The sequence below is a fragment of the Corvus cornix genome, chromosome 6, assembly GCF_000738735.6.
Source record: "Corvus cornix cornix isolate S_Up_H32 chromosome 6, ASM73873v5, whole genome shotgun sequence".
NCBI classification, from domain to species: Eukaryota; Metazoa; Chordata; class Aves; order Passeriformes; family Corvidae; genus Corvus; species Corvus cornix.
Window position 1 is genome coordinate 17,746,394 of NC_046336.1, and position 24,580 is coordinate 17,770,973.

General features: G+C 43.6%; 2 protein-coding genes across 5 annotated transcripts in view; one reads left to right on the forward strand and one right to left on the reverse strand.

The window, feature by feature from the left end:
- The window catches only part of DRGX (dorsal root ganglia homeobox), a 42,952-nt gene extending 19,145 nt beyond the window's left edge, over positions 1-23,807 (forward strand). Inside the window, exon 6 of the mRNA XM_039554159.1 lies at positions 23,627-23,807. Within this exon, the coding sequence (XP_039410093.1) occupies positions 23,627-23,661 (35 nt within the window). The 3' untranslated portion in view covers positions 23,662-23,807. The remainder of the gene's footprint in view (positions 1-23,626) is intronic.
- The window catches only part of C6H10orf71 (chromosome 6 C10orf71 homolog), a 52,031-nt gene continuing 35,447 nt past the window's right edge, over positions 7,997-24,580 (reverse strand). For 3 of the 4 annotated variants that reach the window (XM_010411021.4, XM_019293948.3, XM_019293945.3), the window contains exons 2-3: positions 18,909-19,080; positions 7,997-17,171 (exon numbers count right to left, since the gene is read on the reverse strand). In XM_010411021.4, coding sequence (XP_010409323.3) covers positions 12,380-16,996 — 4,617 coding nt within the window. In that variant the 5' untranslated portion in view covers positions 16,997-17,171; positions 18,909-19,080 and the 3' untranslated portion in view covers positions 7,997-12,379. Of the gene's footprint in view, positions 17,172-18,908; positions 19,081-23,846; positions 24,052-24,580 lie in introns of all 4 variants that reach the window. The other variant, XM_019293946.3, reaches the window with a different exon arrangement.

The following is a 24,580-nucleotide window of genomic DNA, read 5'->3' on the forward strand; positions in this document are numbered from 1 at the left end:
TCTAGGCTAATCCTTTCTACACTGCATGCTGGATAGTAATGAGATTGTTGGTCTAATTGGCTCTTTATTAGGAGTATTATTTACAACAGTGCTGAAGGCCATGTGCATGCAGATAAAGATGTTGGTTTACCATTAAACTCTTCCCCCTTGCAGTCGGTGCCCTCCCCTCTGTTCCCCACAGATTGCTGCCCCTGGTGAATTTGGGATGACCTTCTCTCTGCTTCCCAGAGGAGTCCCCCATCCCAGGTCATGGCCAGGGATAAAAGCCTGCTGGCAGGCCTGGGTCCCTGGAAATCTGCACTTCTGCTGTGCACTCCAGCTTTCTGCTTCCCTGCAGCAGAAAAAAGCCAGTGCAGTGTGGGAGGAAGTCATTTGCTGCCAGGTGGACCACAAGGGAACAGGGGATGGAGATGAAATGCTTGTGGTGTGCTGCTGTGGCACATTCTCCCTCTAAAAGAGCTGCTGCTCGATAAAGATCCTGTTGTGCTTGGCTGGTGGTGCGGTGGAAGCCGTGTGTGAAGCAGGGGAAGCGAAATGCCCTGCATTGATACCCAAGCCCTGAGTACATAATTCAGACCTCTCCACTGAAGAGTTTGACACCCCTCTCTGAGATCACAGTGCAGCCCAAGGGCGGGGGTTGCACCACCACAATGCCATAAATAAAAGGGCAGTGGAGTACAATAAACAATGCTTTATTCTTTCCAGTTAAAAACTTCCTTTGCAATGTAGTAAAATATTGACTTTAGGTGGCCATGTTACCACAAAATAAGATCTTTTCCTGATAACAACCAAAGAAGCGTTTACACAGACCTGGCTTGTGAAAATGTGAATTTCATTGGCCTATAGCACATCCAGCCTTAGTTGAAAGTGATGTGTTGACCATATTTTAATAATCCAACCACAGTATCCTTGTTGTCTGCCCTAAGCTGTCTGCCCCAAGTAGGTGCTGGTCTGCTGTTTCAGAAGTCTGAGCATCATACTTTGGAGTTGTGAGATGCTTTCTGCAGTAAACTAGTAATAGTTAAATCTCGCTGGGATTTAAAATATTGGCTTGCTTAACTCTTCTAGTATTTAATTTCAATGGCTTCTTCTGTAGTCAATGTTTTTTCAATGTAACATCCATAATATGAAACAGAGAAGGCAAAAAACACCACTGCGTTTGTCATTTTACCAAGAAGAGTTTTCACATGCAGAGCAATAAAAGGCAGTTTCTAGAACTCTGTTCAGATGGGCCTGGAAGTTATTAAAGCTGCTTCTGGTCTCAGACAGTTCAGCTAAATCACTCTACAGTGTCTTGGAGCACCTGAGACTGTGACAGCTGTTTGTACAGAGAAAATATCCACTCCTCTGGGCTGGTCTAATGGCAGGGTGGCTGTTCCTGACCTGCTAAGTCCCAGCACAAGCCAGAGTACTGTGACATTAATTCTGTATACAGGTGGACACCTGGAAGTATGTCATCCTTCATGGCTTACTTACCCATCTTCTGCCCTACCAATGGCCTGAACACACTCTGAGAAGTGCCTTCAGCCCAGGCTGGGAGAACTCTGATAGGGTGCTCGGAAAACGCACCCCGAGAGCAGCAGCCATCAGAAGGCAGGCCAGACACAGCCAGCCTGACACACGGCTCCTTGGGACTGGTCAAGGCCAAGAGAAAACTTTTCATTTTTAATTAAATTGTGTTTGCTTTGTCAGCTGAACTGGTTTACCTTTCAGTTCTTCTGTTTCAGAATTCTTTTTTATTAAACTCCAGCATTCAGCATTGGCCCTAGAGACTAACACTTGCTATAGTGGCAAATTTATTAGGACTCCCCTAGGTACAAATAGGCCAAGTTTTTATTATGTGCACACGGCTTCTTTACACCCGCACTGTACATGAGGCAATGTGTTAAATAAGATCCAAAGCCCATTAAATGAAGAAGCCCATCTCTGCAAAGAAGACTCCCCAGGAACCTAAACTCTGCCTGTTATATCACAGCTGGCTCACCCTCACTCCGTTGTGCTGGCTGAAGCCATCAGGTTTTGGCAGATGCTTGAGAACCAAGATGCTGATGTGATCACCAGCCTTGGCACAGCAAGGGATAGGAGCATCCCTGGGAGTTGTTACTTTTTATTAGAAATATTTCTGTAGCAGCACACAAGAAGTTGGCTGCTGGCAGGGAAGGAAGATGTACAGGAGAAAAAAGCTGATTCTGTTTCTCCTCTGAACCATTACTTTAGAGCTAAACCCAGCTGGGACTGAGCCAGAGGTTCTCTGGGGAGGATTTGACAATCCCCGTCCAACAAGGGTCAGAAGGAAAGTTTCAAAATCCCTCTCAGAAAGCCAAATACTTGAATACTTCTCCTGTGGGTCTGAACCTGGGAGTAATCCAGATTGATGCTGCTGCTTGTTCAGATAAATAACACAGACAACAAGCAGCCAGACATCCTGTGTGTGTGTGAGAGCATGCACATTCAAACTGCAGCTTCCTCTCTCTTTTGGTGGAGTTCCCCTCCGAAGGGCTCAGGAGCAGCGTTCAGGTGAGTCAGCCTCATGCACCCTGCAGGGCCCTTTGTCTGTCAGTGAAGCCCAGGACCCACTGCACAAGGTTTGTCCCTACCTCCACTATGAGGCTGTGGGGTGGAGCTCACAACCTGGCTCCAAGCTGGAAGGAAAGGAAGGGAGAGAGTTTCTTACTCAGTTTTTTACTAGCTATCCCTTTGCACTGTGACAAGCCAATGTGAGCCCTCTGTTACTCTGTTTTTTTTCAGTGCAGACATTCTGAAGGGAAATGTTTCTTGCTAGGGCGTCCCTTCTTTTAGTAATTGAATGAGTCTCCATAGCTTGAGAGGTGACTTGTCCCTTCACTGACAGCTCACAAGCCACCTGGGACCCCTCAGTGCCTCAGTGTGACCCTGCTTCTCAATGCCACACTGCCTTGTCTGCATCACATCATCACCAGAGATGAGTACCATTACCGCTAAAGATACAAGTGATACTGTTTGTCCCCCACAAAGGGATCACTAGATCTTGGCTGAAATTCTCTTTTGAAGTAGCTTGTTGATTGGATTAAATTTTTTTGTTGTTATAATGTTGGAGGTCTGCTGCTCTGTACAAATACCAAGTGTCTACAGAGCTGCTGAGGCTGGGAAGCCTCTTGTCTGTAGGAAACTCTGAAAATCTTCAAATTCCTACCCAGTTCAGATGAAATCAAACCTTTAAGAAAATAATCCACTGAGTTAAGAGCTATGCTTTTTCACCAGCTTGATGAATCATATACACATAAAATTATTTCAGTGACACTTGGACTCTTCCGTTCTTCAATACACAGTTTGTCAGACACTGTGAAAGCAGGAAGGGAGTGAACAAATGAGAGTTTATTATTAATTAGATTTTAGAATTATACTAATAAGCCAGAAAAGGAGGAGCCAAAGTACTGGAAACACCTTATTCTTGCTGCCACTGCATGGGCAGGTGATTTAGCCTTGATTTCATATTCTCTGCCCCTGGGACTTATATGTGCCCAACCAAAATAGCTCCTGCATGTAAAGGTGGATGTATCTGGCCCACAATTTAACAAGGCCTGTAAGGAAGCAAACCTTAGCACCTGCCACAAGGGAGAATTGCATTGCCCAGATGCTATTGTTGTAAATGATGACACCTTTTAAGGACATTGTTCTTCCTTCATCCTTTCCCCCTGCCCTCTGTCAGGGACCCTCTCTCTTCCTGAGCTCAGCTCCTCACATTTCTATCAGCAGGAGGGAACATTTTGGGCTTGCTACAGGCAGACTGGGAAATTCTTGTGCTGGCAGAGCTGGCAATAAGCAGCAAGGAGCAAAAGAGCCTTCTAAACAGCCCAGCATGTTACAGAGGATGATGTCTGCTGTGTGCTCTGTTAGCTAACAGCATGTACACAGCAATGTGAGCATTAATTTGGGGGAATTAGGAATGAGCGAGGGTTTAGTCTGATTCAGGCTGGATTTAGGATTAGCCATAATAAAAACACACACATACTGGGATTGTGTGGTTTAATCTGTGGCCTCTGAGCATCACAGGCTTCCTCCTGCTCAGCCTGATTGGGCATATGCTACTGTGGCTGACGGTGCTGTTCCAGCAAATGCCCTGGATGCAGTCACATGTGTAAACCTTTGTTTTACCCCCAGCTCCACTTTATTTACAGGGTGAAGGGTATTTACCTGCTGAAGGAGCGCTTCAAGTGCAGTGTGGATGTACCATTGCCCTTACATTAGTGCCACTAGCACAGCATGAATGTCACTGGAAGCTTTCCAAGGACCAGGCTGTTGTTTGGGGTTTTCAGATGAGAAGTGTAAAAATTGACAAGTGTAAACCACGTGGTTGGTGTCCTGCTGAGCCTGATCAGACAACCTCTCAGCATACCCCAGGGATGCGGATACTGCACACCATTAAACATGTCTCGGATGCCCAGAAGGATATAAATCTACAGCCAGGTTCCTCTACCGCTGGAAAACGCAGTTAGTGAGCAGCGGGAATAGCCCCCCTGCAGGGCTAATAGAAGATTGTCAGCGTGGAGGCGGTCACACGGCAGCTGCCTCCGGAGCCACGGACAGTCCAGCGCAAGAGGGAGCTCCACTGTGGCTCGTCGTGACAGCCGGTGCTGGAGCAAGTGCTGTGGCGGCATCAGAAACTGTTCCCCTCACATAGCCATTTTGGTGAGGGTAACATCTCTTCCTCATTCCAAAATGGACAAAAAACCCCCCTAAGTCACCACCACCAGCAGCAAAACAACCAAAACCCACAAACATTGGGGAAAAAAAAGTCAAAACAATATTCAGCTCAACAAACTACAAAGAAATAAACCAAAAACCACTTTGTGATGCTTGAAACCCTTTTCTTTATCTTCAAATTCATAATACATGTTTTTAAATTAATGATTTCTTTAAAAAGTAGTTTCAGTCCAGAAGAAAAGGTCCAGGACTGTTTACTTAGACATCCATGTAAGCAAACAAGGACTTCTCAATAAATTTTGAGCAAATTTCCCATCAGAGAAGACAGCAGATGAAAAAAATTAATACTCCAAATGTGTAGGGTTTTGTTCCAAGCAATTTTAGTGTTGTCAAAGCAGTGTCTTTTTTAGCAAATAAGCTGTTTTACTGGAAAATTCCTGCTAAGGTGTAGTCATGTGACTTGGCTGTGTCAGTAGGTTTTTGGTCCAGGCCTCCAGCTGGCATTTGATGCTGCTTGGTTTATGTTAGGGCTCATCTGGTTGCTAAGGAAAGGAGTTTATGGGAGCAAGATCAGTGCTAGGGCCAGTTCTGCTGCTGGGTTGAACTGTTGGAGCTGATCCCGTTGCCAGGAGGAGTGTTTGTGTCTCAGGCTGATAGTGCAGGGGGTTCAGGAAGGGGGCAGAGTAAGCAAAAGGGCATTTCCATCCCCCTGTACAGTTCCACCTGGCCCAGCTGGGGGCTGCTCAGGACTCGCCACAGGAGGAGGGTAGCGAGAGGGGACAATGTGCGGGCGGCCACCCCGCCTCCAGCAGAGAGATGGAGGTGTGGGGGCATACCAGTTACAACCCTAGTCCTGGCAAAAATGTGGAAAGAAGAAAACATTCATCTCCCTGGGGTGGTGGAACATGGGAATGCCAGGGGAAAATGGAGCTCCCTTGGGGGAGCTGCAAGTAATAGGACATACGCACCGACAAGAGGGAGGTGGAAAGGACAGTTGAGGGCACTGTTTAGACCATGTCCAGACACTTCAGAAGAACATGAATACTATATCTGTAATTTTATATAGACATGTAGACATACCTGGATACATCCCTACACAGGTAAACATCCATGTATGGATGCATTATTGACAATAACATTGTCTTAGTATAAAGTAATAGGAAATTCTCCTTTCATTCTAACTTTTCCTTTTGGAAATTTCAAATAGCACAGACAGTTTTGGCATGGAATAATGCTGGAATGTTTTCACCCACATTCCTTGGGAAGGGATGCAGTCTCAGGGCACCTGTTCCAGGCAGTCAGTGCTCACCAGCAGAAACTGATTCTGCCAACAGACTTTCAGGAATCTCAGGGCAGTCAAAGAGAGTCTCTCTTGGGCCAGATCCAGTTCTCATCCCCTGCAGCTTATCAGCGCTAGGAATAGAAAGAAGGATCAGTGTTTATCTCAGAGTCTGTCATCTCTACCCTGTCAATGTAAGGATGGTCCTGAAGAAGGCCACCTTACCTTACCTGAAATGCTTTATGTTGGTGACAACACTGACAATGCTGGCATAGCAATAATTCCATTTTTGTGTGCTCTGAATGCTGCCATTCCCCATGCCAGCTTTAAGCAGGTGAAGGGACAGTTGTGATAAGATGAGGCTCTGAATGCCAGTGGACAGGAGTGTGAACACACTGGAGAGCTCCATGACAAGGGAGTCCAAATCAGCATAGGGAAGAGTCAGCCTGTCAGGCAGCTTGCCTTTAACAAGCCCTGGCTTCTCAAAGTGCAGATCCAGCTTTGAACATTTTTTACTTTTTGCTGGAGTCCAACTTCTTTCCATTGCTAGAAGGATTTCAAAGATTGTTCCTGCTTCTCATAGACTCTTCCCTTTCTCCTTCTTTCAAAGTACCCCAGGCCTCAATTTATTCAGTATGGACTTGGACACAGGAAAGTGCTTATCTTTTAGCACTGCAAACTGCTTCCCTCAAGGCTTGAGTTAAATCTGCTTTAATAAAAACACAGAGCTTTAGTCAGTTGGGACATAAATGATTTCTCTTCTGCACTTCTGGAATGCTGCTTTCTAAGTATGTTCAGTAGCATATTAGAAGCAAGTCTCTAATTGGCCATACAGTACCAAAGACCTGACTATCTAATGTGAGAAATCAACATCATGAAAACTTTGAGAATATCAAAAAGAAGCAAGGGAAGACCACAGGTCATTTTAAGCCATTCCCTATCCATTTAAACCACATAATTGCAATATTATATTTAGTGTCAGGGGACAGTGGTAAATGTGAGATCATCATAAGACCAGAATAATCATCCTAAAGACAAAATAAATTAATCATTGACCTCTGTTGTTATAATGAGGATTTCACAAAAAAACCCCAAACACAGTGAAGTTCAATTTACTCAAGTGTTCCATGTTCTTTATCTCCTATAAGGCTCTGAAACAGAGTTTCTTTAATAAAAATGACTGATGTACACCAGTTGCTCCAAATTGCACATTTATATGTATTCACTAGAGCCCATGTAACCCATCATGTGCAATATCACCAGCTTCTGATGCTGCTTTTCAGTGAGAGAGGGGATCAAACTTAGAGTTCTTTATTTACTCAGAAATGAAAGAGAGTATATCCCCCAAATACAGATATGCAAACCTGTCAATGTATTTTTGGTAAAAACATAACCAGCCAACTATTCTCTTTATGGTCTGTTATACTCAATCACAGTAGCACTTTTTACTGTCAGCAAGGACTGCTTGGCTACTCAGGGATCAAAGCAGAGCAAACCTAAATAAAATTCCAGTCTGGACAAGGACTGAGCCAAAATCACTCTGAGAAGAGTCTCCACTGTGTTTCATAACACAACATAAAATAAGAGAAAATGAGGAGAAATGTGAAAAAAGACCAGTTACACACCTGGCAGCTTCCCCCAAGTAGATGGGACACAGGGAATACAAAAGCCCTGATGTCCACTGGGTGGTGGCAAGTGCTGGGTGCTGGCTCCATATCCCCAAGGTTTTCTGGCCAGACAGACCACTGCCCTCACATAGCAGGGAGGGGTGGGAATGGTAACAGGAGTCATGGGCCAAAGGTGTTTCTGCCCAGCCTCCTGCTCCCTCTCTTTAGGAAAGCAAGGAAGGGGGATGAAGCCCTGCATCCAGTCATCTCCTAGATCTTTTAATTGTATACCACACACACACATACACACACACACACACACACACACACACACTCTTCCTTGTCAACTTTTTCTGCCAGCGTAACTGGAGATAAAATTACAATGACACATAATTACAATGAAAAAGCTGGCTAGAAGTCATTCCAGTATTATAAAACAAGTCCCATTTATTTTGTTTATTAATTAATAAATTATTATTCGCAAATACAGTTGCATTGATGGAACGCGCCGATGACACATATCTTCTTGGACAGATGACTTAGGAAGGCACTGAACACCCAAGGAGGTGCTGACAAAAATCCATGCACGTAGGGCATTTCAATGAAACTGAACTCTGTAAAACAAATCCAGCATTTTCCATGAGGAAATTCAAGCCCTTGGGACAGAGCCATGGCTGTGGGGTGGCAGTCCAAGTGTGCCATGTGACAACTGGACTGTTGGCATTGCAGTCACCCCACAAGGAGAAGGAGACTCAGAGGGAGGCAGTTCTGGCCTTAGAACCAAAGACTAGGTAAGTCAGGTTCAGCCTCAGTCACACCTGCCAAGGAAAAATCACCACTGTAAAGGAGCCTCAGGGCACCAAGAAATGCAACATGCACAAAGGTGACGTGCAGGAGAAGGAAACAGTGAAAACAATGGCTCCTGTTCCTTTCAGCCTGCTGTGCTTCCGTGCATGTCAAGAACCTGCCATGTTCTTTAGTCCTCACCACTGTCTGCTGGCAAGGCAGAATTTAGCTTGGTTTGCCTCAATACCTCTTCAACCTACAACTTAATGTCACTGTCACAAAACAGTGCTTTCCTACAACTGCTTTCATGACTATTGCACGTTTCCCATAGCACCCCTCCCCCAAAGAAAAGAGTCAATTTACAGTTCTCATTTTGCCTAGTACTGACCTCTTCCAGCCTTGTTTCCCACAGCAGCAATGGAAAACATCCCCCCAATAAACATGGACAGAATAGGCCAAAGAAAGAAAAATATTTGTTATTTGAAAAGGTGTCATTTTTCTTCCTTTCAACACACAAACATTTTGTGTTCACCATCACAGGCATTAGTGCTGTCCTGTACTGATATGAAAATGGCAGTTTTACAGGTATATTACATATTTATACAGGGTTGTTTATGTGGATGCATGCATGTTTTTCTACACACACACTCCCACAGCCTCACAAGAAGTTGGCCAGCAGGGTGGTCTAGGCCAGAGACAGGTTTGCTGATTGCTCAATACCAGGCTGGGACCTGGTGCAATACTTTTATATCATTCACTCCCTGCGGCAAAGTGCTCCAGGGTAAGCTCTGGATACAAGACAAGAACCACCTTCTTATCTATTCTCAAAACTCCCCAGTTCTATTTGTTTCATTTCATACAATCATAGAATCATTAAGGTTGGAAAAGACCTCAAAAATCATTGAGTCTGACAGTTAACTTAGCACCAAGGGTTCACCACGCCTTTTGAACACTTCCAAGGATGGTGATTCAGCTGCTTCCCTGGGCAGTTTATTCCAATGACTGAGCACCCTTACAGTGAAGAAATTTTTCCTAATGTCTAATCTAAGCTTCCACAGAGCAATTTCAGGTAAATTCCTCAGGTCCTGTCACTTGTTACCTTGGAGAAAACCCTGATCTTGCTACAACAATTTAGCTACAGATTTTCCAGGTCAAAGCCCCTTCTGGGACCTGTTCAGAGACACAGTCCACTGTGAATGCAGCTCCCTGAAGCTGGCAGAAATGAAGAAGTCCTACTTGAAATGTATTTGGTATCCAAGTTAGGACTGACTCCTCTTTAGATGCCAATGTTTCAGTTCACCTTAACAGCAGAGTGAAAAATACACCCTGCTTTCCTCCGATAGCTGGGAGCAGCATAATGGGGCATCCCACTCTCCAGAATAAGAGTTTAAGAAGACCCTTGATAAAAGGGTGCAGAAGCATGCATGTCTACAAAACAAATGACAGTTAAAGAAGTAAAAGGGATGTTTTTTAATACACTCATACATTTCTGTCATCAAATTACCATCTATTTTTTCATCTGCACACAGATGCTTCATATCCATAGTTTCCCTTGGAGAGGAAGCTTTTATCCTGTGCTCTGAGAGCCTGCTTCTTGACTTGTGGCTGTTAAGGGTATTTAAATTTGTAATGTCACGCACACAAAAACAAAAAAAAAAAGGCTTGTGCACTCTGATAGGCTTTAAGATTTCATAGGTTTTGTATAAATGCACCATGGAAAACTCTAATGGATCTACTTATCTGCAATTTAACATGTGGATGAGATTCTGCTCTATACTGGATAGATGTTATGCTGTATAGAGTGACAGCAACAGAGAAGTGCAACATGAATAGCACCATCAGTTGACAAAATATTTGTGATTAAAAAAAATATTTATAGTAAGAGCCACTTCCCTTAATTTAACAGCTTGAAAATTAATTCTTGTTCCTGAAACACTCTTGATTTTCAATTTTTTTAAAAAAAGTTCTCTCAAAAAAAAAGTCTCTCACAGAGACTGCATTTTCTGAATTCCAAGTCAAAGTTTGTTAAAATTTGAATATTTTCAGAACAGGACCACGGGATAATTCAGGCTCCAAAAGATCTCAGGAGGTCACTGGGTGAACCTCCTCCTCAAGGAGGGTCAGCTCTGAGGCCAGCCCAGGTTGTTCAGGGCTTTGGTGTTGAAACCTTTCCAGGGTGGAAAACTGAACAATAAATATTTATTCAAATATGGGCATTTGGCTGAATATGCTTAAAATCCAAACCATACCAGTACAAGCTTCTTCATTTCCACCCTACACCTCTGCTCAACCAAACCTACCAAATCACAAAATGTAAAACAGGTGAAATGAACCTTAGAAAATCATTAAAGGCTAAATCCAAATCCCGTTGTAATGAATGAAGTGATAGACCTAGTGTTTGTCTAAAAGAAATGTTTTAATAAGTGGCTGGTGGGACCAGGACAGGTTGGCTCTTGTCACGTGGCTCTTGTCAGGGATGGAGGAAGGCTGAGAGCTGAATTAAGGAAGGACAAAAACCACAAGGTGGGTCTGTGTCCCAAGAGAGGCTTCAGGCCTGGGAAATTTACTGAAGAAAATCTCTGCCATAAGTATTAACACTGGGACAGTGGAGCAGTGCCTGTGTCCTGTCTCCACATTGTATTCATTAACAAAAGGCCTGATTCATCCCTTTCTTTTCAGGAAGTCAAGAGCTGCTTCACTGAAAAAAATCCTGTAAAAATTGCCTAAGATATGAATCAGGCTGAAAGTCACTGGCATAATTCTTCCTAAGAGCTTCTGCACTTCAATTGTAACTGGGGAAAACAGTATGAAAATGAGACAGAAAAAACTAAGCCAATACTCCAAATATAGATATTTATAGGCAGGCACATTACATTCAATTTTTCCATCTTTTCATCTGGGTTCCCTCATTATCTATGATGATTAAAAAGAGCTTATACAAGGATGAGTGATATTTTCATACAGATCTTTTGAAGAAAAGCGATAATTCAAAGAACTTTTCTAGAAATTAATACTTTGGACATTTTGAATCTTTTGTTTGTTTGTTTGCTTGTTTGTATTAAATCACAGAATTCACAAGACCAAAATCAAGTACATTTTTCAGATTTTAAAAGTTAGTTCCATGTTTCAGTGGGAGCCTGAAAACAAAACAAAACACATTTCAATTACAATAGCAAAGAACTTCTTGTCCTAACAAACAATTAAATATAGTTGTGGGATTTCATTCAATCTTACTCCTCACCAAAATATTTCAAGCCAAGTATCAAGATAACCTGAAGTTTGAAGTTGCATTATAAATAAACACTGACTCTGGGGGAACCTATTGTGATGTTACCAAGAAATACAAAGAATTCAGCAGCATGTTAGTGGGCACTGCAAAAGTATATGAGAAGTCTAGAGCAGCTGCAACTGTAATCTGGTTGTTTAAAAGGGCTTTTTTTGACATGGCTGCTGTATTGTGCATCCAGTATACAATCTTCTTGTCAATGACATCAGGGCAATCAATGTGTGCAAAATATGAATCTTGCATGTATGGCTTATTTGTAGCCACATGCTTTCTACCTGTCAATATAGTTCAAAGGCAGTGAGTGAGGAAAGTTCAGTAGACGCAGCATCAGTCCTCGGTCTCATAGGATGGATAGGGTGGTCTCATAGGTTTTATTTTGTATCATGTATCATGCAATACATCTGGCCAATAGGACATTTGCTTTGGCTATCCCAGCCTCCTTAATGGCAAAGCAGCAGCAGCAAGCAGTGGCTTCATATTGTCACATGTATTTGTCTATCTGGCGTTGCCCCTTCATCTCACTGATAATTTGGTGCTTATTCAATTTCATTTTCTTCAGAGTGGTCATTACCTCGCATCTTTCAACATGAACAGCTTTCATTTTCTTTCCCACCCAAACCACAATGAGATTCAGACAAAGTGTTGTACAAACATCAAATCTGCATGTGTTTTTGTGTGCATGTGTCTGTCCAAACAGTTCTTAAAAACACTAGCTGGCATGTTTTGTTTCTTCGTTTTTCAAGACACTCCTTCAGCAGCAAAATCATCTAAACTGGTGAGGGTGACAATGCCGGTATTTTGGGTTGGGCTTACATCCTTTCCTAAGTGAACTTGGGTTTCTCTGGCATTTTGATGGTAGGAGTAGGAGGCTGGTTCAGTGTAGGGCTGAGTATTCACAGATTCAGTGTATCTGTAGTCCTGCTGGGCATCTTCAGGTAGTTCAGCTGGTTCTGGTCCAGCGGGCACTGACCAGGCAGGTTCAGAGAGTTGAGAAGGTGATTTCAGCACTGCCACCGATGAGGCTGGTAAAGGCAGCACTCTAGGGTAGGAGGCATAGGGAAAATTCTTAATTTCTGAAGAGGTGGACTGGTGTAAGTTCTGTTCCAAGGAAGGGACTGAGACTTGAACATATTTGCCAGTTTCTGGGTCATAAAATGTCTTTAAATTAACTTCGGCTGGTAAATCAACTACATAGTATTGACCGGAGTCAGGGTCTTGGAGGAGTTTCCGCTGGGTTGAAGAGGATGAAGGGCTCATTGCTGGTGCAAGTCGAGGTTTTCCAGTACTGGTTTCTGTGGGAGTAAAAGTTGAGTGAAGGGGAGGATGAAGGGGAGAATATCCTAAGGGTGAATCAGATACTATTGTCTCTCCAGAATGAGTAGGCTTTCTCCCTACAGCATCTGTATGCTCAGTCTGAGGGTTTTTCTGCTGCTCTTGCACTTTTTTTCTCCTGTTTGCCAGCTTTTTAGCCCGACGCAGAGCCTTTTCTGTTTTTGGTGGCACAGTGGGTGGCTTGCCTGCTGGTCTCCCACCAAGTCCCCTGGGCTCCAGTCTTCCAGCTTCCCCTGCAATGTCAGAAAGTAGATTCCTCTGTGCTGAATCAATCATCTCTTCTGCAGGCATATAAGCTTGCTTCTCTAGTGCCACGTTTAACAAGGCAGGGTTTGTAACATCCTCTCTCTCTCTAAGGCTGGAAATAGTTGGTTTATCTGACAATGAACTGGCAGCAAGAGCGTGCATCGTGCCTCCTGACCTGGGGCTTATAACAGCAGAGCATGAAAGATTGTCTAACAAAACTGGTGCACCTTCTGTATGTAGGATGTTCTCTAAAGTGTCATTGGAGACAGAAGAACATGTGTGGTCCTCTAACATGGAGCCAGTCACAGGGGAAATTGTCTCCCTAGTGATTATTTTTTTTGCACAAGAGCCCCCTTTACGGTTAGATAAATGATGATTCTTAAAGTAATTTGTCTTTCTTTTTGCAGGATAGCTGGGGTTGTTTTGTGCTTGGTCATTTTCCAGACCTATAATTGGCTGTGTCAAGCTGTGTCTTGCCTTTGTAGGCTTCTTTTTACTTCTGCAGACACTTTCCTCATTCATTTGCCCAAATTTATTTAACAAAGCACAAGCTGTTTCATCTTCTTCCATCAGTTTTCCAAATGAAAAGCTCTCTGTGTCTTCCAGAAGACTGGGATCCAGTGCTACTGAAGCAGATCCAGGCTCACTGGCTTCTTTTTCTCTGTCAGTTGCTCCATCTCTCACATTCTGCTGCCCTCTGTGTCTCGATGCCCACCAGCCAGCCTCCTGGGCATGCAGCATGTTTTGGTGCTGCTTGTAAACTGCTGGGGACATAAACTTACGTTCCATTTCCTTATAACTGCTGCTCACTGTATCATCCAGGGAAAATGACCTGAGTAGGGGCAGCTTGACAGCCCTTATTACCTGAGGTGACCTGAATGTGTTATCTTTAATCATAAACAGACTGGGTTTGGTTGAGCTTGAAGATGATGGTGTTTGTGGCTCCTCAGACCTGGGGACGGACATGTCTCTTATGCTGTCAGATGCAGAATTTGTGCTGTTGGCCTCTTCCCTTTTCTCTCTCCCTAGTTTCTCTTTCACCAAGCTCCTCTGTTCATTCCCAGTAACACTTCCCTCCCTCTTCTCTGCTGCACCAGTACTAGGGCTGATACAAGCATAATATTGCAGTTCATCTTCCCCAACCCCTTTCCCTCTCTCCTTGTGTATTTTCTTACTTCCTGATTCCATTTCACTGTCAGTCCTCTGGCTTTCTTGGAGGCATGTCTGCTGCATCAGGGGCACTGGCAGAAATGGCTCTTCCTGAAGTGGTTGCTCCACTGTGGAGACGAAGGATTGCTCTGAAGAGCTAGTGCTTCTTTTGCCTCGTGCTTCGTGGCCAGGTACCACAATGCTGGTTTGGCTGCTGCTATAAGGTACATCTTCTTCTGGTGAGAGTTGGTTTAGGAGTGTTTTGAAGGCAAAATTTTCATTCTGAACAGAAGCTTGCCTTTCATGTTCCTCACCCTGCTCACTGTGATTTTGCATGGGCTGCCCAGCTGTTGTATCTACATTGTGTCTACTGAATGGTCTCTGTGCTGGATACTGCAGATGTTTTCCTGAATCAGGTTCACTTGATTCATGTCTGAACAAGGGGAAATTTTCATTATCCCTTGTGTTTTTAACCAGATCTTGGTGTTTTGAATTGTCTTGCTGCAAGCTATCTTCAGTTTGGTAAAATGGAAGGTCTTCTGTTGTCTGGGGTGAACTCAAAGTCAGACAGTTGTCTGTAAAGTGTTCAGTTAAATCAGTTTTACTGTCCTTTTCACGAACACTGCTAGACAATACAGAAGCTATATCACTCAATTCATCTTTCTCTGTAATATTTTTCTCACTTTTGTCATGCAAAGTCGAGAGTGAGGCATTTATTTTAGTAGTCTCCTGCATATTTTTCCTTGTTTTATTTTTCTCCTCCAAGGCCCTTAACAGGGGAGAAGGGGTATAAATGCTTTTAACACGTTTGCGCACATCCTTTAAGTTGAATAACAGACTTGATGCTGTCAACCTGTAACTATCCCACGACCTGTAATCATCTAAGGTGCTCTCCTCATGGTCTCTTGAAGCTGTGCTCTCTGTGGGAGGAGGTGTCAGTGGGATCAGCTCACTTTCAACAGTGTCCACCTCCTGTTTTGGTGGTATGACAGGCGTTAGGAGTTCCGTGATGTTGAAAGAGGGACTGATCGATCCAGGGGAGTTTGCCTGTTTAGCCACAGGAGTCATGTCCATGTCGGGGTCAGCACCAGTTGCCTTTTCAGACAATGAGGTCTTGTGGCTGTCTGTGAACTTCTCCTTTGCAGCCTGTCTCTTCCCTGCTGCCCTTTCTGTAGCCCTCTGTCTCCTCCAGGGTGGACAGGTATTGCCCGGTTGGGGGTTGAGGGATTCCTCTTCAGTTAAGGTGGCCTGGGGTTTTGGTGGAGGTGGACTGGGTGTCTCAAACATGAGTGAGGGTGAAACCATCCTGTAGGACACAGACTGGGGTGACACAGAGACTTGGGACAAGGCAGTGGGGGAAAGTGGAGCTGGAACTGGGAGTGGTGGCACAGGAGGGGCTTCAGGGGTAGGGGGTGTTGAGGGGTGGCCAGGTCGGGTGGGGGGTGGGAGAGGAAGTGCTGGTGGGGCAGGAGGTGGCCGAAGGGGACCCTGGTGTACATGATTCCTAGGGGGAGGTGTGGGAGGGAAAGCAGCAGGAAATTTGGTTTCTGAAGGGACGGGACCCTGAGGTACAGCTGGGAGAGGGAAAGCAGCTTCTGGTGGAGTTGGCTTCATCTGAAAATCTTTCTCTTTCTTCTTAGCAACAGTGGTTGTGGCAGGTGACAATTTATGTTCGTGTGTGTGGGATCCTTTAACAAGTGGTGATTCTTCCACGTATTCAAGACCTTCCTTTTTCATTTTTATGTCAACAAATTCCTCATTTTCCGTCAATTTTTTATGATGAACATTCCATGATTCAAAAGCACTATTCTCACTGTGAAGAAAATTACCTTTTTTTGCTGGCTCATTTACTTTCAAGTTTCTGTTTTTTAAAGCCTTTTTAGAAGAATGGGAAAAATTTGACTTGGCTATTTTTGACCTCTCAATCAGCACAGGATAATAACCATCAGAGTCCCTATAACTCAGGTCTACTTTATTAGGTCTTCTCTGTGGCTCATGTTTGCCACTGAGACTACCTTGCTTAGCCTCAGAAAATTCAGAAAGTTCCTTGTGGATGCTTAAAATGTCTGTATCATCACAGGAAGCAGTATCATTAACATGATTTATTTTATATTTTTGAAAGCTATTCTTAATGGGCTGCTTATTTGCTATCAGAGAACTTCCTGACCCTTGGTCTGCAGTCTTATCAAATGTCTTAATCAGCGAGGACACTTTTGAAACATGCTTATTGTTCCTTGGACCAGGGACTGGCAAATACAATTTCCCTCCCATGGCAAAGGTGTTGTTTTTAGCAATCCTCTTCTCCTCAGGAGTACACTTTGGTAACTGCTGGAATGTGGAAGCCCATATTGTATGTTCATTGCTTCTTGCTGTCAGCTTGTCACAGATATTGCTGTTCTTCATGTCATGGTTTAACGTCCCTGAGTGAATTTTAGCAGACAACTGGAGGGCGAAGTCAGGTGAAATGGAAAGTTCCGGTTCATTGTAAGGGTCTTCAAGTTCTGCTACACACAAACTTTTGAAAGCCCGATCTGTGAGGCTGCTCACCTCTCTGTCTGCATCATCCAGGAGACTCCCAATACTTGAGGAATCACTATGTCCTTCTGTATGTTTCTTATTTCCCTGCATTGTTCATGAGAGTCATGGGTGAATTATCCAAAGGATTAGTTTCAGGTGTTGAACAGGCAGGTGGCTACGTGAGGCAGATCCAGCTGTTTGCAATTCACAAGCACAAAGCCATTCTTCCAGATGGTGCTGCTGTACTTTGACTCATCTTACAGAAAAGTTGAAGGAGACTTTCTCTCTGCAAAGCCAAAAATTATAAATTATCATTTTTCTATATTAGCACTATTAGACAGAAAGCATTTTCCAGATAAATCAGTCACTGACTAATTTTGTGATGCCAGCAACACAATGAGCAACATGAAAAATCACTGTTATTTTGGCCAATTCAAGTGGCTCATGGTAGATAGTTTAATTTCTGGAAAGAGCCACTAAAAAAAGTGTTTTCACCTCATATTCTTTACTTGGGCTCTTAAACAAGGACATAAGAGACAAATTTTGAGTACTTCCCTTACCATACCTTTGACCATAAAGACTTCCAAGTGCTGTGCATCCATTTAGAAAAGAAGGTTACCCATTTTTTGCCAGGAAGAATTAGTAACAAAAATTACTTAAAAAAAGATGTCACTGAGTACATCATTGCACACTAAGTCCAAAATGAAAGAAAAGTTGATAAAATTTAATTGTCACAGCTTTGTCATGACAATTGCCATGAGCACAACCCTTGTTTGAGAAAACACAATGGTACTACAGGTAAAAAGGATTTACTGTGCATGTTCCAAACAAATAGTGCTGGGGTACACTTTAGCCACCATAGCAGGATATGGTTGGGTTGTGTCGGTCTGTTGGAGTTGAAGAGACTGCTAACATCAGCTTAGCCAGCAGAAGGCAGGAGTGCCTCGGGGACTGTAGCAGACCCACTAAAGTAGAACAGGGAACATTTGGTTTCAGTTCCAGAACTGCTGAGAGCTAAAGGTAACCCATTCAACACAATTATAAGACTTCCATTAATCCCTGATTATTATACACAGCACTGAGGGTTTTGTCTATCTCCTGTCTGAGTACAGGATGGGGGAATCTTTGCATTGAACAAGTAAAAGCAAAATAGACCCTTTGGCTGCACTTGAAATCTCTACACTAAAACTCTTCACAGTTTCTCTGTAAACTTTTCAGATGATTCTTCTCATATTCAAGGAATTGAGCAGAGTTTTGACTAAACTGCAGGGAGACTCAGTTTAAAGGCATACTGCAGAGCCGGCTAAAACTCTGTAATGAAAGTCTGGTCTGTATCTCCATTTCCTCCTCCGATGGCATTACGAAGTTGTGATGAGCTGAAACACCACAGTTCACATCTACAGCAGCTTCCACACGAGTGGAAGATATCTCCATCTCAAGCTTGGATCCACTTGTAGATTACTGAGCAGTGAAGAATGCTTGTAGAACTGAGCAGTGAAATTCAGATCTAGATTTCAGCCTCTCCTCGTGTCTACATACCTGATTCCACCTTTTTGTGTCTCAGTGAGACTCTTGGAAAGGACCTGTTTTTCTCTAGGATGACTTATTGCTGGTCAGAGTATGAAAAGTAAAAGGAACTAAGCTTAATCAGCTGAATTACTCTGGCTCAGTTGTTTCTTCAAATGAAAACACTCCTCACCTTCCTTTTCTATTTAAAAGAATCTCAGCCAACCTATTTTTAGGCTCCAAGTATCATAGTGAATTTAGATCCTGTCCTTCCAGCCATGCAATTCCAATGACTTATGCATAACTACAATAGATTTACAGCAGAAATAAAATAAGCCTAACAGAGCTTCTCCATCTTACTTTGTACAAAGATTTTTCGAACATGAGTTTCATGCCCCTCACACACATACATCTTTGTGTATAATGCAGCCAGAAAAAAGAGAAGACAAAAGAAAGGCGATCCTGCTCCTGGTTTTGATTCTTAACTGTTATATAAGTGAGAAATACAGGTACATACCTGCCTTAAAATTTTGCTTCTTGTTTTTAGAACTCACTCTCATACTTGTATTTGGCGTCTTTTCTGACCATCTTTAGTGAGGAGGTAGAAATAGTCCAGTGATGTAGATTCGACAGAAGTAGTGTCCCAGGATGTTTCTGACCTGCAGCATTTTTTTGATCCTAAGTGAACTCTGCAATTTGAAAACAAAGATATTTGTTTGCATGATCTGATGATTGTTTTGTTCACTTGTTCGTTTCCATTTTACAACTATTTTAGGGCTGATTTACAGGATTTCTTACAAGAAGAGACAGCTATCCATCCCAGAGCGACAATAACCAAATACCTGGTGGATTAGATAGCTTGTGGAGTGCACTCAGGTTCCTAGCAAACAACTGTCACAATCTCCAGCACAGTCTGGTAGCCCCAGCAGGGACTGGCAGCTGAGTGAGCAATGATTTCCTGGCACTCTGCCCTTTGCAAAGGCTGGGTGACGACTCTAGGCAAAAAAGAAAAATTCTTCCCTGCTGTGCTACCCTTTCAGAGGGACTCAGAGGAAATTATGTGCCTCCACTCCACCTGTAGATGACTTTCTACTGTCAACAAACACAGGCATCGATCTGGCTGACTTGGAACTAATGCAGCTGAGGTTTGAAAGTCCGTGGTTTTCACTGTCCCTCTGGTAAAGGAGAGGAAAGGTGGACAGCTGGCATGGTGAGGGGCAGTAAACAAAACATCTTTTTGCTTCCATGCATGAGTCAGAGGCAGGAGATGCTAAAGGAAAGCTCAGCCACAGTGAACATGAATTGCTCCCATTCTTCTGCTGTGGAAACCCCCAAGGTTCAGGCCAGTTTGCTTAATCTTTGCAAGAATATATCAATTTCCTACAAGGAGAACTGTCTGGCCCTGAGGTAATGCAGATAGCACAGTCTTCTCTAAGGAAACTTTTGAGTCAGCTCGTGATATTCAAAACCTACTGGCAAAAGTGGCAACAAGGGCTCACCCATTGCGATTGTCGGCTGCACCTTGCCTGAGGAAGGACAGTTATCAGTGTGTTTAGGGATAGGCCTGTAGCAATCACAGCTTTTTGTTGTCTAAGATGTGTGGGTAAAATAAAACTAAAGAAAAAACAAGCAAACAAAAACCAGTGCTACATCTGGTTGCAGCCAGATGGAAAAGGGTATCCTCACTCCTGAGATGTGCAGTCAGTTCTCTCTTTGCTCAGAGGTTAAATTACAATTTTACTGCTTCTGGGGTACTCTTAATTGTGCAAAGCCAACACAGCCATGGGAGATGGTGATTAAGTTCTGTCTCACTCATTAACGGGGCTGCTGACTAAATTCCAGTAGCACAATGTTTATCAGTACTTACTGGTGGTGGTGCCTAAACTAGGAGGAATCTTGGCTTTCAGATCTCATGGACGGAGGTCTGGAGAAATATATTGTCCCTTGTAAACCGAGAACTTTTGCTGAAAAGTGAGTAGAGTAACTATAAACACTGAGATCATGATGTAATCCCAGCAATTATTTTCCTAGATGGAGTCACTGCCACAAAAACAACTCGGCGCCACTGATTAAGGACAGAATAGTGACTGTCCCTGTCTCTGAAATCTTTGTGATGATCCTTGTCTTGCCTGGACATAATATGAGTGCTTGTGAAGTGTAATGTTTCAACCTGGAAAAGCTGTATCTACACCACATGTTCAAGGTGTAGATCATTACTGGGACTGGATGGAAACAGCAACACTGTACTGGTGTAGCTATTCCTTGTGTAAGTATGACAACTACTTCTTAGGCAAAGAAGATGCTCCTGACTGGTTTAATAACCTGGTAAAGTCCCATTTCTTTACCTTTTTGGACAAACATGGCAGCTAACAAGAAAGGTGCAGTATCTGAGCTTAGGTCAGGATTCAGCTAGTTCAAACATTTAGGGATGTCTGAATTTAGTCTTTTTAAAGAGAGGAAAGCAATGCTGGGCATCTGGAACTGCTTGAAAATGCTGAGAAATGTGTGAAGTGTTAGCAGTAGGCATCATCTGATATGAGCTACTGAAAAAGTTTGCGTGAACACAGATTTCAAGCAGCTTAATCAGAAACCAACCTCCCCTCTCTTTCAAATAGGAGGCTTTTTTCAGTGCCTCTCTTAAGTGCCTAGCAAGCTGTGATGAGGAGGTTAAATTACAGATACTATTCCTGGCCTGGCACAGACTGAATGTCAGCCTTTTTTTTTCACTAGACAGGAGCTGGGTAAACCAGCAAACTTGGCTGGAGTGAATGACATCACTGGTGCTGCAATATATAAAGGGCCAGTTGGTTCCCCCACCCCCTTGGGCTGGTATTTGGCTGAGTGGTTATGCCATGAGACATCACACTGGCATCTTGGCAGTGCCCTTGGGAGTTGCATAGCAATCTGAAGTCAGCAGCACTGCATTGCCCATGAGAATGGGAAGAGAAGGAAAGATTTTGTTTTTTTTAAATCTTTGTGAGCTGGTTTCTTTATATGGTGCTCTCTCTATGGCACCTATCCGCAGCTCCAACCCAAAACTCACAGCCCTGTGGTGACTGCTGGCTGAGGTTTATTCAGCAGCATGCTCTACTTCCACACATGTTTCTTCTTTAGGTTTCCAGGGGCTCATCATGACAATGAATAGTTAGTGCTCCTTACCATGGGAAATAGGAGGATCCCTAATGAATTGATGACTTTTTTGCATAGGTGCATATTTGTTCATGGCACACACAGGAGTTCATAATCAGGTGAGAGCTCAGGTCTCTTCAGCTTTGTGTCATCAAGCTGAACCAGCACTCCCAACCGATGTCAGCTCCTCCCTAGCCCTAAGTGAGGCTGGCTCAGTGAGGTCTCTTGGGTATTGCCAGAAAATCCTGCATGGCAGCAGTGGTCAGCACATGAATGTCTATGGAGTGTGCTGCTGTCGGCCAATGCTCACAGCACTGATGTCTTCATTGTGCATTTAGGAAAAGAAACAAAAAGGTGTCAGGGAGTTAAAGGTCACCCTGTGAGTCCCTGCCAGAGACAAGAAGCCAGAAGGATGTCCAGGAGAAATAATGGAAAACCTCTGTAGTCTGGTGTAGAGTACCTAAACATCCCTTGTGCTGGGCTGCCGGGCTGTGTGGGCTGCTCACAATGGGCTGTGGGGGAGACAATGCTGTCTCTGATCTGCCCTGCTGCCTGGGCTGCTCCAGGCACACCCCCTCTCTGAGCAGCCCTCGGGCATGTGGACCCAGGGGTGGACCACAACACCCTCAACCAGGAGGGGAGCTGACTCCAAGAGAGACAGTAGTGGTCAAGCCACAGTTCCTTGAACTGTCAAAAAAGGCAATTTCTAGATTGAGGTGGCCATAAAATTAAATCTACTAGCACAAGCCTCTGTTTCCCTCATCCAACAAGATCACTTTCACCAACTCTTTGCAGTCATAAAGGGAAACCGAAGTGAATTCTCCTGCTTGGGGAAAGGGGAACCACTTTACTCAAATACCTGCCACAGCAGATGGAGGATGGAGAAGTGGATCTCTCCAGCTTAGGGTGAAAATCCCAAACACTGACAGAAATGACTAGCAACAAGGTGACCTCAACTATTCCAGCACCAGATCTTTGATCATTGCACTGGAAAGCAAGGAGAAGAAACCATGTGTCTGAACCAAACCAGTGTAGGAAACTGGGTCCATTCCCCTTGAGGATTTGGCCTGGCAATTATGTCTTGAACAGCTTGTTCTGGGCCAGAGAAGAGGAGAGACTGTTCTTGACTTTGGGCCAACTTCTGTTCTCAGTTACACTGGTATAAATCTAGAGTAATTTTACTGACGTCAGTAGAATAACTGCGAACAGAATTGGTGACTGAATACATCGACTTCCTCAGCCAACACTGGTGCACTATCCAGAAGCTGCATACGCAACTGTAACCATAGTAAAGTGAATTTCAACATCTGTGAAGAGCCAAACCTCGCCCCCATGAGGTATGCAGACCAAGATGCAAAGGAAAGGGGTTTGGAAGCAATACCATATTGCTATGCCACCAAATAGTGCCCTCTAGACAATTCTGATTTTCTAACCTGGATTGCTCATCACTGAAAATAGCAGTGCATTTGGGAAAAGTAATTTTGCTCTTTTCTGCAGTATTCACTAGAATACATAGACCTAAGAGTGGTGGGGTAGGCATGGTATAGTTCCAGACTGCACCAGCAGAACTGGCTGCCAACATGAATTGTCATCCTGTGGACAATACCAACTTTTGGAAATATGTTTGTGCACATTGTGTATTAGGGGAGGTGTTCTCATTTAAATAGTTCTTGACATTTCACATGGAATAAGGATTCTGAAGAGAAATCAAATTGGGAATTTCAAAATTTCATTTAGAATTGGACATCCCCTTTTTTATTTTAGGTTATTTCACCATTTTTAGTGAAAAAAAGCTATGAGAAACAACTTGTATATATACTATAATAGTTATAATAGTATGTTATTACTGTCCTCACATCAAAGAGGGTGTATGCTATTTAACATTAACTGAAACTTTTCATTTTATTTTCTATGTCAAACAATACTCTCATGGTACTGCAATGGAGAGTGTAATCTTGTTTTGAAATTTCCCTAAGTAAATATTTCAAACTATAATGCCCATAAATTTCCAATTATCTTTCTAGGGGAAATGTCATTAAAATGAATATGATTGTGATTTTATTTGTTTAATCAAACCACTTCTTTTTTTTTTTTTCCCCTGAAAAGAGCTGAAGTCTTTTTCTTCCAGCGAGCTCTACTGAAGCTACTGCATCTGTTCCCATGGGAGCTGGAACCGGGCACTCAGTTAAAGGAAGGTCAGTGTAGGCTGGTGGAAATGTGAACACAAGGAAGAAATGCACCTAGCTAATGACTCTGTGTTCTGCATCCTGCTGTGTCCTTTCCTCAGAGGAGGTGAACCTCTTGCAGCCCCAGCTGAAACGCTTACCTTTCCAGCTCAGACCACAAAGCTTCAAACACTGGAAGATGAAGACCTCACATGAAGAAAAATGGGAGGAACAGAGACTGCAAGTGTCTCTACCTTTCCCTTTCTGGTTCAATGGCAAAGACCCAACAGTTATTTCCAGCCGGTCTCCGGACTGCCTTTCCCAATGTCCTCCAAATGCCCCATCCTGCCAACAGGCCTGTTAAGTCTGGAAGAAGGAGATGTCTCTCAGAAAGGGTTGTATCTGGACTGAGGCTTTCTTGCAACTCATGTCCATCCTTTCCATCACCTGGCTCACTGCCTTTGAAGAGCCAGTAACATGCAGACATGACAGGGGAAGTCGGAGGCACAGAGCACATGACTGACACAGGCCAAGGGCAGGTGCCGCACCTGACAAACAGCACGAGTCTATGAGAAACACAAGGCAAAAGGGATGGTGCTCCTCCCATGACCTGAAGTCAGCACAGACAAGTGACATTTAAGCAACTGAACCCAAACAGTGCATTTCTTGGCATTAAATGTCTGCCTGGAAAAGGCCACTGTCTGTAACTAGGTCAGTCACTATACACCAAGATATTTATACAGCTCCCCAGCAATATGGTACATGAACACCTCGTGGCTATTTATCTTTGCAAACTCTTCCACTGAAAGCAGGATCTGTGTCTCATTTACAGATCAGCAGCTAAGGCCCAGCTTCAACTGACTGATTTGCCCAAGATCAAACAGGGCATTTCTGG